This window comes from Acinonyx jubatus, chromosome E2 (assembly GCF_027475565.1).
Source record: "Acinonyx jubatus isolate Ajub_Pintada_27869175 chromosome E2, VMU_Ajub_asm_v1.0, whole genome shotgun sequence".
Taxonomy (NCBI): Eukaryota; Metazoa; Chordata; class Mammalia; order Carnivora; family Felidae; genus Acinonyx; species Acinonyx jubatus.
Window position 1 is genome coordinate 49,721,864 of NC_069396.1, and position 12,030 is coordinate 49,733,893.

General features: G+C 59.2%; 1 protein-coding gene across 4 annotated transcripts in view; it reads left to right on the plus strand.

The window, feature by feature from the left end:
- Window positions 1-436: 436 nt before the first annotated feature.
- Window positions 437-12,030, plus strand: part of PPP1R37 (protein phosphatase 1 regulatory subunit 37) — a 41,204-nt gene continuing 29,610 nt past the window's right edge. The window contains exon 1 of one of the 4 annotated variants that reach the window (XM_053210864.1): window positions 437-953. In XM_053210864.1, coding sequence (XP_053066839.1) covers window positions 752-953 — 202 coding nt within the window. In that variant the 5' untranslated portion in view covers window positions 437-751. The remainder of the gene's footprint in view (window positions 954-12,030) is intronic. The other 3 variants (XM_053210863.1, XM_027037770.2, XM_027037769.2) reach the window with 3 other exon arrangements.

Here is a 12,030-nt window from a genome sequence, read left to right on the forward strand (position 1 = left end):
GCTACTGATGAAACTGCAGTCTGCAAATGGAAGGCTAGAGCGTCTGTAGCAAAGAGGCCAAGGCTTCGTCTCCAGGCAGAGGATCCGTCTGTCAGCATCTATCACCTGTACTCATATATTCAATACAGCCTCTGTCCCTTTCAAGTTCTCTGTCCCTTTGCCTCTCTCCTTATCAGTTGGCCTAGCTCCGCCACGCAAATGTTATTTTTATCAACTCCCTTCCCCTCACAGTTGCCTGAGTTCGTGACGAATGTGTGCGAGTCTGAACGTTAGTTACCCAGTTGGAGGAGGGTGGCGGGGTGGGGGCGGCCCACATTCGCGCTTGCGCGCTGCTCCGGGAGACGGCGTCCACCTCGCCCCGCCCCTCGTACTCTGCAGTTCCGGCTCTGCAGATTCACTGCTCACGTTTCTTTTTCCCGTGGCTCTTTCTGCCTTTTGTTACCCGCTTCAACAACCCGCGAGACAACTCTACCCGCGAATAGCGTATATTGATTTTCTGCTTTCATTAGTACGCGCCGGGCTCCCCGGCTGTTAACGAAAGTGCGGCTGCGGACGAGCAGGCGCGCGCGGGGCTCGGGGGAGGCGCGCTCGAGCTCCCGGCGGCGACGACAACGACGACCAGGAGGGAGGACGGAGGCGGCGCCTGAAGCAGCGGCGGAGCCCATGCCCCGGGACGGCGGGCGGGCCCGGAGAGACAAGTCCGGGGCCCGGGACATGTCCCCGGGGCCCCCGTGAAGAGGCGGCGGCGGCGATGGAGACCCCGCCGCAGGAGGGGCCGCCCGGGCCGGGCGCGGACGGCGACGCCGAGGAGGCCCCCGCCGAGGCCCGGTCTCCCAGCCCCGCATCGTCCCCCGCCGACGGGCGCCTCAAGGCTGCGGCCAAGCGCGTCACGTTCCCCTCCGACGAGGATATCGTGTCCGGAGCGGTGGAGCCCAAAGACCCCTGGAGACACGGTAGCTACTGCCGGGGCGCGGGGGCGGGCTCGTGGCTGACCGGGAGTCCGTGCAGCGCCGGGCATGGAGGCGGTGCTCGAGAAGTTGCACCTAATGATTTAAGGAGACTGTCGTCACTTTAGGGCTGCAAGGTGTTTGAGACGGGGTGGCGTTAGATTGGGAAGGTGAAAAGTAACTGGTTTATGCCCCGCCGCACTCCTCGCGGACGCTGAAGGTGGTCGTTTTAGGAGTTAAAATGATAAGCAATCAAAGAAAGTTTGGAGGCCAGGGAGATCGGGCGGGCGGTAGCCTTTGAGATCATAGTCCCACTCCCCCACCCGCCCGAAAGGATAAAGAGAGTCGTCTGGGGAGGAAGAGGGGGTCAAAATTGGCGTTCCAAGGGCAGGTGGACGTTTGATGGGCCCATAGGGCTGGAAAGAGGTTAAGCTGCTAGTCTGCAAACCTCGGGGCCAGGGGTAGTCATGCCGCTCACTTTTTTGGCTGTGAGGAGGAAGAATAAACCAGCGGGACTGTGGCTGTGGAGGAGTTGGTAAAACCTGAGGTTGGGAAAAGGGAGTCAAGCTAAACAGCTTCCCAGAAAAGGAGCAGAGTTGGTGGTCACTTTGGGGGTGGACGAGGTAGTCGGAGGAGGTGTTGGATCTTGGCATTAAGAAGAAGAAAAGTCACTGCATGTCTTTTTTGCTTTCGCCCAAAAGTGAAGCAAAACATGATCAGCCATTAAGGAGCAGAGGAATTTTGGGGCCTGGCTCTAGAAGGGTCTCTTTTTAAAATTTTTCTCCCCCCTCCCCGCCTTGAGAAAGAGTTCGGGATCTGGAGTTGCTGGTCGGTAGAAAGTAGGAGCCGGAAGAAGTTTGCTGGCTTGAGACGTTGGGAGAGGGAGCAAGTCTGCCGATTCTGGGTTCCCTGGAGGTCAGATTAGTGTCGGAAGGGGCAGCTGGAGGAGTGTGTGTGTTTTGCGTATAGAGCTCAAGTTGGAAAGTCGCTTCGTAGATGAACGGCAGTGTTGAGTCTTTCTGTGCGGGGGACGTCGGTCAGTCTTGCCAGGGTGGAGCCCACCAAGAGAGGGATCAGCCTGGTCCCGGCTCAATAGAAGTTGGTCACTTGGTCGCTGGAGAGAGGAGGCACTGTTGCTAGTCTGTGCGGTGGAGGAATTGAGGACTTCATGTGAGAGTGGGAAACGTGGTAACTGGAAGCTGAGCGCGTAGGGAGCCTGCCATGAACGCCAGTTTGGCCAGGTATTGTTAAGGAGACAATTTAAGATTGTTGGTATTGAGAGCCAGCCAAGTCTTGGGCTCTAGGCCCCAGGGATAGGTGTCACTTTTGAGTCGGAGAACTTGGGCTGGCGGCGGGGAGGAGTCAAATGGGCCCTGGCTATAGCATGGTACCCAGTCCGGGGAGTTGAGGGCACGAGGGGAGAAAGGCCTGGATGCGCAGGGCAGGGTGGTGAAGAGCAGACCTTCCAGTTCAAATCCTGACTCCTTTGTACCCACTTCCTGACCTCAGGCTGGTTATCTAACTCTTCGGAGCCTCAGTGTTCCGACTGTGAGGTGGGCGACAATACCCCTGCCATGGGGGCATTTAAGAGAGGACTAAATCTGATGACGTATGAGAGGCCATTGGCGAGGATGAGCTTTCATGAAGTTGCAGTTGATGTCGGTCAACATGGGTGATGTGGGGTGATATTGGTGATTTGAGGGGCTAGTCTGGAGAAGTCAGCTCATGGGGTCGGGGCCTGGATGTCTCTGCTTCACAAGCTGCCAGGAGAGGGGAGGAGAGGGTGGGCCGTGTGTGTGGGCCCCGGGGCAAGGAGAAGGGCGGATGGGCAGTTTGTGTGGGCTTCAGGGTCGGGGGGGGGGGGGGGAAGAGTTGGCACGGGTGGCGGAGCGGGGGCAGTTTCTGCAGGTTCCCAGAAGAGGAACAGCTGTGTGTAACCAGCTGTTTGCTTTTGAGTCAAGCTTTTTTCCACCCTGAGCCTCCTGTTCTTTGCTCTGCAGATGGAGGTGCTAATTTCTACCGCCGGGTAGTTGTGAGGATTAAATACAATAGTCCTTGTAAATCCTGGCCACGTAAATAGCAGCTGCTGTCCCCCCCCCCCCCCCCCCCCCCCCCCCCCGCAGGGGAGAACGTCAAGAAAGAGGCGTCGCTTGGAGTCTGGCTGGGAGGAGTTTGAGGGGATGGTTGCCGATCAGTCTTCCCCGGCTTCGGCGGAGGTGGCCACAGCTTACAGGCTGGGGGAGTCCCTCCTTTCTGGCAGTTTAAAGAGGGACGCAGGGACTGGTTAGGACTCCCACTCCGGAGGAGTCGGTGGGTCTGAGGGAGAGAGGCAGCGACACGGAGAAGTTGAGAAATCAGTGTGTGTGCTGGAAGAGCGCATGTGTCGTGGCTGGGGTGGGGTGGGGTGGGGGCTTGGCCTGGCTGTGACGGAGTTGGGTGATCTTGGTCCCCAAGCAGGGGAGGCGTCGTGGGTGCAGTTGGTGAGGTTAGTGGGATTCGCAGGACGGGAAGTTAGAAGGCCTGCCATGCTGAGGAGCAGGAGGCTAGCCTCTGTGCCTGGGGAGGACAGCGGGTTGCTGCCTGGCCCAGGACCAGGGAAGGTGGAGTCTTGCCAGGCCGTAGAAGCGGAGACTCAGTACAGAAGGTTGGGCCAAGGGGGTTACCTGGTTGGGAGGCCAAAGGGTGTTGGCTGGGGGCTGCAGGGAGGACTTGGTCCGTCCTAGAGGAGGGCGGGAGATCTGTTGGACTTGGTCTGTAAGCCGTGGGAAAGCACAGAGGGTGTCATTTGAGCTGCAGACCTGGTGGGCAGGGTGACGGAGGAGTCATTCTGGGGCCTGCTGCGGTGATGTGACCCTGAGGTCAAGGGTCAGGGGACTTGGCAGTTCCGACTTGGGAGAGAGGTCATCCAGAAGCCGTTCTTCCGTCATAGAGATGGAGAAGTTGGCTGAACCAGGAGAGGTGCAGGGGCACTCCCGAACTAGGGGAACCGGGGGCCCCAGTACAGGGTGACCATTCAGCGGGGAGAGCTGGGCCGGGCCCTCACCGAGCCTCCAGCTAGGGTGGAGGAGAGCCAGGCCCTGACTAGAGCGGTGGCCCAGCCAGGTGGGAGCCTCAGGGGGGTGTCTTCCTGAGGGCGAGAGCCCCATCAGGCCCCGCCAGAGGTCACGTGTTGGGGATCCCTAGACATGAGATGGATCTGGACTGGGGGAGTTGTCTCAGGCCTATGGAAGCTCAACCCAGCCCAGCACTCAGAGGGGCCTTGCCTGGCTCCCGTGTCACGTAGTGTCCCCGCCCGCCTGCCCCCAGTGCTGGGGTCCTGCTTATTTCCCTCCGTGCACTAATGGCCGTCTGATGTTTCCTTACGTGCTTGTTTCCATGCTCGTGGTCCCTCTCCCCACCTGACATGGGAGAGCAGACGCCGTCCGTCCTCGTTTCCACTTCCGGCCCTTCAGAGGACACGCAGTGATCGTGGTTGAATGAGCCCCGGTGAGCATGTGTGCGGCTATCCTGGAAGGGGTGACCCAGGCCAGACCCGGGCCCCATGGAGCCAGCGTGCACGTGCAGGCCAGCCGTGGCGGCGGCGCGCTGTGGCCTCCAGCGAGGCCCCTGTTCTTGCTGAGTTTGTTTCCTCATCTGTGAAGTGGTGATCCCTGCCCCGCTGACCACCCAGGACGCCCGAGCAGATAGGATGAACCCGGTGGGGCGGGGCCTGCTCCACAGGCCAGTGTGCGTGGTCGGGAAGGGAAGCTTGGGGAGGAGGCAGGGTGGAAACCGAGGGGGAGAGACCGCCTCAGAGCTGCCACACTGGCCACCTGTGGGCTCCACTCTCCCTGAGGGTAGACGGGGGCCCCAGTGGAGGAGGGGCTGGCTGGATGCACCCCACCCCACGGTGGCAGGCCCCGTGGTCCCAGCTCTCCTGAGGGACTTGTGCTGGGGACCCTTGTAGACCAAACTGCAGGCGTGACCCAAGGCTCGGCTCGTCTTCCCGTCCCATGAACGCTGTGTGGGCTTCGCGAGACAGGTGTCGGAGAGCATGTGACACCGGCCGCAGTCTGGGAGGCTTGTCCCCCCTCCCTCCTGTCCTGCCGGTAACCCATTCCCCTCCCCCTGACCTCTGGCCCAGGAGAGTCAGTCCCGCGGTGGGGGGGTGGGGGAGTTTTGCCTACCAGGAACTCCTGTGGCGTGTCTGCAGGGTGAGGGGGTCCCAAGGACGAGGCGACCTCTGGCCACCTGAGCTTGGGGCCTGGAGGGGGCAGTGAGGGCAGTGGCGATGGTGTTCTTAAATGGGGATCAGAGGGGGTGGAAATGCTTCACTGGGTGCTCTCATTGAAACCTGTGCTGTAGATTTAGTCCTTGAAACTGGTTTGACAGGTAGAAATGCACCTGTCAGTGGTAGGAAGAGGCCCTCCATTAAAAGACTCAGCTCAAGGGGCGCCTGGCTGGCTCATTTGGTGGAGCATGTGACTCTTAATCTCGAGGTCATGAGTTCAAGTCCCACACTGGGTGTAGAGATTACTAAAAAAAAATGAACTTTGAAAAAAAGGACTCAGCTCGCGTTAGCACAAGTGGTGGTGTTGCTGGAGAGTAGGGAATGGGGTCGTGGGGGGCAGCTTTTGGGGCCTTTGCCCGGATTTCCATCCGGGCCCAACTTCACCTCCTACCGCCGGCCTTGGCACATCATCTGCCGTGTGACTTTGGGCGATTTGCCGTGTGACTTTGGACAATTGTGCCCTCTCGATTTTTCTGTCTGTAAAATGCAGCTGACAATAGTACCTCCTCATAGGGTGATCGTGAGGATTAAGTAAGATAACAGAGTCCATAGTGAATGCTCATCCCATGTCTCCCTCATTTTTCCTGTCAGTGCCAGTCCTGCAGCCCCACCTAACGCCTCACCGTCAGTGCGCTTCCTGTGTCTGTTGTGTATTTGCACTCGTCTTTGTCCCTGGTCTCTCCCCCCACTCCCCGGGCAAAACCTGCTGCCCTGTCCCTGACCGGGCCTGGGAAAGACCACAGGCCCCAGGCCTGATCCCATCTGTTACAAGCTGGGTGACCGTGGGCAAGTTGCCCAACCTCTCTGAGCTGAAACTAAATCAACACGTTTTTCTGACCAGCCTGAAAAGAGGCAATAGAACCCAGATTCTAGACTCGACGTGTTAGCCTCTCCAGATACCGACTTTGGACAACTTACGGCTCCTCCCCGGGCCTTAGTCCCGTGTGAGGCATGGACCCCAGCCCCCAGCCCTCTGCCCCCGTCCGGCAGTGTGTTGGGAGTGCCGCTCTGCTGGGCTGGGCCCTTTGCATCCTCAAACTCAGGCGGGCTGCCCTCATTCTTTCCACCTCCAACTCTTTATTTGTGTTCGCATCGTATTTCCCTCTTCAAGGGCACAGACTGTGTGCGCGTCACCTCTGTGACCTCAGCCTGGCGCACAAGAGGGCCTGGGCACTGGATGAATGTCAGAGGAGTGAGGTTAGCCTCACATCTCATAGCCGGCGGTGGTGTTTGGGAGAAAGCTTTTTGGGGTAGTTAATCCGGTCTGTGCCGGGGGCTCTTCCCCAGAGATCTGCAGGCTGGCTTTGGCACCCATCACGAGCCCCCAGAAGGATCACGCAAACCTAGCGGGCAGGAGGCAGTGAATAGTCGGTGAGTGAGTCAGTGGCGGTGCACGTGGGCGTGCTTCTGGGAGCGCGGCACGAGTGGCTCTCCTCAGTCTGATGCTCCGAAAGTTAAGAAATGTGCAGCCAGATCCCCCGGGCTGGCCTGGCTGTAACTAAGGCAGCCTCTGGAAATGGGGGCCAGGAATCTGTGTTTCTAGAAAGCTCCCCAGGTGGTTGTGACAGCCAGGTTTGGCTGTCCTGCTCAGGGCTGAGCCAACGCAACACTCAATCCCAAGACTGCCTTCCAGCCCTCCGTTCAGGGGTGGCTGGGGTTGACCTGGTAAGCTTGTTTGGAGCAAATGGAAGCGTCTGGCTTGCGGTGACAGCAGAAATTCGAGCTGGGAAGGGCAGCCTGCTGCAGTGGAGCGTAGAGGAGCCTGGGTTGAAATCCCTGCTCTTGGATGACCTTAATCGTCACGACTCCTTGCCTTCCGTGTGCTCACCACTGGGCTACACGTATTGTCTCAGTTCAATCGCACGACCACCCCAGGGGGTAGGTGCTGTTCTCCCAATTTGTAGATGAGGAAATAGAGGCACAGGGAAGTGATGTGACTTACCTGAGCTCACAGAGCCAGTAAATGGGTGAGCCGGATCCAAACCAGTCAGTCCCCTGCCCTTACCTCTGTCTCCTGGCTGCCTGGACTTCCGCAAGTTGCCGCATTCAGTTCAGCGTGCTGCCTCGTTTCTTCACTTGCAACCCATAACCCTTTACGAAGTGGAGAGGACACTTCCAGCTGTGCATCATTGTGGCCGGGATGAGAAAGCGACGGAGTAAAGGGCCCGGCCCGGTTGGCGTCTCGGGGATGCGGGTTTGCTGTGCTTCTTGGACAGCTCCACAGCCCCGGGAGGTCTCTGCCGCTCCCCTGCCCTCAGCATTAGGTCCTCCTTCTGACCCTTGGCCCGAGTTCTTGCTGTGCTGCGCGGTGTCCGGTACCTGGTAGGTGCGCGGGACCTCCTGGCTGAACGTGTGACCCGGTTCCCCCACGGCCAGCCGCCACTCACTTGGCATGGCATGGCCGTGCCAGGTGTTCGAGGTCGGGGAATGAGACGGGCCCAGTCCCTGCCTCCATGGAGGTCATAGCCGAGTAAGAGAGACACACAGAAAACAATTCTCATCAAACCAGGGTGCCCGGACTCTGATTTGGAAGAGCTCACAGGTGTACTTGGGCAGGCAGGTGGGCAAGGGGGGCTTCCCGGAGTCGGGGCCATCGGAGGCCCAGAAATCCCAGGAGTTGGTCAGGTGGGCAGCAGTTGGAAGCGGTTGGAGGCAGAGTGGGGGAGGTGCATCTGAGGAAAGGAAAAAAAAAGCCGATCTTCCGGGAGGTGGAGGCAGGAGGGTCAGAGGTGAGGTGGAGGAGGCAGGAAAGAGCACCCAGCTAGCTGGGGCCTCACAGGCCCTGTTAGCCTCAGGGCTGCCCGGAGCCAGTGGAGGGTTTTAAGAAGGGGCATGCCTGGTATTTTTAACAGAACCTTCTGGGTGGTGTCAGGTGGGTGAGACTGAGGCTTCGAGACCAGGAAGGTGACCACGGGGTTAGGAACCTGTAGGCGCTTAGCTTCGTGTGGTCCTGCATTGGATGGTAGCTGATATTTGACGTCTTTGATTTACTCATTGGCTTTATCTGAACTTTCCTCGCCCCCCTACCCGAAGGTTTTACTATTGCCAGTGTTATCTGTGACCCTTGTAAGGTGACAGTTCCCCCCCCCCCCCCGCATTCTTTCCTTGGATCTGAGCCCCCGCCCGCACCTCCAGTCAGTTCATCCTGCCCTTGGCAGGGGAGGTGGGCAGCGTGTAGGCTGCGAGGTCAGATTCCCATACCACCTCCCCCAGGTGGTCTCAGCAAGTGGCTTCACCTGCACGGTCTGTTTAGACCCCACATTTCCCAGATCCGGAAAGCTCTAAAAACTGTCCCAGACCTTGCTGGGGTCTTAGCATAATATAGCTGTCCTGGCCCTCTTATAAAATCCAGGGGTGCCTGGGTGGCTCAGTTAGTTGAGCGTCTGACTTTGGCTCAGGTCACGATCTCATGACCGAGTCGTGATCTCACGGTTCATGAATTCGAGCCCTGCATTGTGCTCTGCACTGCCTGGGATTCTCTCTCTCTCTCTCTCTCTCTCTCTCTCTCTCTCTCTCTGCCCCTCCCCCACTGGCTCTCTGTCTTTCAAAATAAATAAACTTAAAACAATAAAACCCAGGACATCTCCGAATCCAGAATCCACATCTGGCCCGAGGGTTTCCAGTAGGAGACCATGGAGTCCTCTGTGGGCCTCATTCCCCAAAACGTCTAATGGTAGCAACAGGAGAGGCACCCCAGGTCTCGGGCTCCGGAGCCCCCTGGTGCCAGTCCAGCTCTGCCCCTAGGCGAATCCCTCGAGTTCTCTGCCTCAGTGTCCTCATTTGTCTGGGGCTTAAGGATCAGATTATTCCATACTTGGAAAGCGACTGGAAGGGTGACCGGCTATTACAGGCACTCCGTGAGGATCTGCCGAAGTTGAATGAGGTCATGCCCCTGCTGGGAGCCTGCCCTGGTTCCCTCCTCTCTAAGAGCAAGATGATAGCCCCACCTCCCCCTCGAGATGGCACAGGCCCAGGTGTGGGTTCACCCGTGTGAATGTGGGCATGTCCCGAAACATCCCTGTGCCGTGCTGTCCCCGTTTGTGAAGCCCTTTTGGCAGACAAGTCTATTTCAAAGCTTTCAGACTCCTGGGAACAGAGCCAGCCCTTGGGCCTTCGAAGCCGGGAGCACATCCCAGTGTCAGGCAGATCTGGCGAGAGTGCCTGAGGTCCTGGACGTCACCGCTCCCTGGCAGGCGCTGGCACTGCCCATGCTGACCCTGGATGCCGCTCGTGTCAGGGAGGCTTGTGGCACTGATGGCGACTGGGCTAGATTTGGGGCAGCCCTCCGTGGCTGAGCCCGGGTGGGTCTCCGGGGCTGGAGTTAGCGTGGGAGAGGCGGAGGGGGGTCCCAGTTCCAGGAGGGATTTCGGAGGGTGAGTGCCCAAAGCACCTACGGACCCCATCGTGCTCTGATTGTATTTCTCCCTACTTGGAATACAGATTCCACAAAGGCAGGGCCTAAATCCGTTCGGCTCGCCTTGCCGTCCGCAGAAGCCTTTGCGCCTCCTGTCTCTCCTCAGGCCCTCACGTCCGATGGTGGTGGATGGAGGTGCACAGTAGGCACTCTGAAGCTACTCTCACCCCCTTGCTTACGCTGCAGCTGGTGCAGAGCCGTTGCCTCAGGTTGGGGGGTGGTTTGGAAGCGGCTGCTGACAGCCACTCATGTGATAGCTCATGTGACTTGCCTGACGCCCTCTTCCTTTCCAGCAGAAGCCCGGGTTGAGAGCCCTGCTGTCTGACGCTCCCTGGAGGGTCTCGTCGGATCCCAGCTGGTCCTCCTGGGGTGGGTGGGCAGGTCCCTCTGGGAACCCGCTGGGGTCAGGCTCGTGTGCCACCTTCACGCCCACCCCCACGTCTCTCCAGTTCTCGTCTCCCGCCAGCTGTCGTCAACCATGTCGCGGCAGAGCTGCCCCCGTCCTGGGCAGAGTGCCTTCCCAGCTGAGTTCCCTGCTGTTTCTCGAAGCAGCAGGGCGTCTGGGAGGGGCTGCCGGGGGCTGAGGGCAGACACCGGGGAAGTGACCCTGCGGAGGGGTCACGCCTCCGGATGATGGTGGTGGTCAGCACAGCCCGCTTTCGTGGAGCCCTTACCGGGCCTCAGCGCTTCGTGTGCATCTGCTCATTTAATCTCCGCAGCAGCCAGAAGCAGGAAGCCAGGGCTCGGGGGATGGGGGAGCCGCGTTCGAACCAGAAGGGATGGTTCCCACCCTCTGCTGTGTTTCCAGAAAGCCTCTGAGGGCCCCTTCACCACCAACAGGATCGAGTCCCCACCTCCGAGCCTGGCGGGAGACCCTCCCTCCTGACCCAGAGACGCCACCCCCCTCTGCACAGGGCACCCTAAGCCAGTCCCCTGCCTTTCCTGCCCGGCTCCCGCTCATCCTCCTCGAGCTGGCTCCCACATCACCTCCTTGGTCCCCAGGCAGTGCTGCTGCACCCACTCAGGTTCCCATGATGCCCCCTCATGCTGTCGTTATCTGTTTGGGCCCATCTCCCCGCACTGGACCCAGACGCTCCATGAGGGACCACACCTTGTCCGTCCGGCTCCCCAGAGGAGGCAAACCGCCGACACACCCAGGCACTTTCCTTAGGGACTCAGGGCAAAGCGGGTCTGCTAATGAGTGTCCCACTCTGGATGCCTTGGAACCCTCGAAACCCAGTCCCCGCGGCCTGGGAAAGTCGGGGGCCGTGGAGAGAGCAGGGAAGGGAAGAAGACGTTTACTGAGGCATCATTTGTTCACGCTCCCATGTATTTATTCCTTGCGGGCACACACTGACTTTGCCTCCCGCGTGCCAGGCGGACGGGTCCCGACTGCCGCCCCTGCTCCCTCGTGCTCCCTCTGCACGCTCAGAAGAGCAGACCTTGTTCCACTCTCGCTTCAAATCCTGCCCTGTGACCCGCAACCCCCAGTCCAGAGTCCCTGCACTAGCCACCCTCGCTGACCACGGCTATGATCACCCTGGCCCACGTTCTCCCTGGGTTCAAGTGTGGTGGCTTTCTTTGAGTTCTAGAATGTGCCAGGAGCTCCCCACATCCCGTCCCGGAATGCTGGCCTTGCTGTCACCGGTCCGGTTTGTCCTTCAGGTACCAGCAGACTCTTCTTCCTGACCCTCTAAATCCCCTGTGAGGTGGTCAGCGATCTGCGCATCTGTAGGCCTCCTGATATTTTCTCTTGCCTCTTAGACTGTAAGGATCATGAGGCGGGAAGGGTTTGGTTTGGTGCCACTGTGTCCACATGCTACACCATGTGGCACTGTGCGGGCTCTGAGCAGGAGCTTATATGGCAGGTGAAAATGAAAGCAATATGCGATGCGGGGCCTTGGGTACCAGACAGGCCCTGCCCTCATGTAGCCCAGGTCCAGAAAAGGAAGTGTGAAGAAGGGAGGGCCCCAAGTCTGCCCCTAGTGTCCCCTTGCCAACTCTGGCAGACCCCAAAGCTAGCCAGCCTGGTAGAGCGCAGGAGAAGCCATATTTGCTGTTGACTTGCTGTGTGTTATAGGTCGAGGCACTGCCCTCTCTGTGCATCAAGATGGTGTCTGAGGTCCTTTCCCACTGCGTGTGTTTCCCCATCTCCCTGCATAGATCACACCCACCATTTAGAGAACTAAATAGGTTTCAGGACCTCCTCCCCATCATGGGAGAGCCCAGGTGCTGGTAGCTGATCTGCCTTTCCACCTTTGTGGCAGGTGACCTGATCCCCTGTCCCCCCAACAACAGGGTGTTACAGGAGGAGGTGGAGGGTGTCAGTGGTGTGTGGCCACCCACTCAGGCCTCCCTCCTCCCTGTCTTTGCTCCGTCTCACTTATTTTGTAACTCCC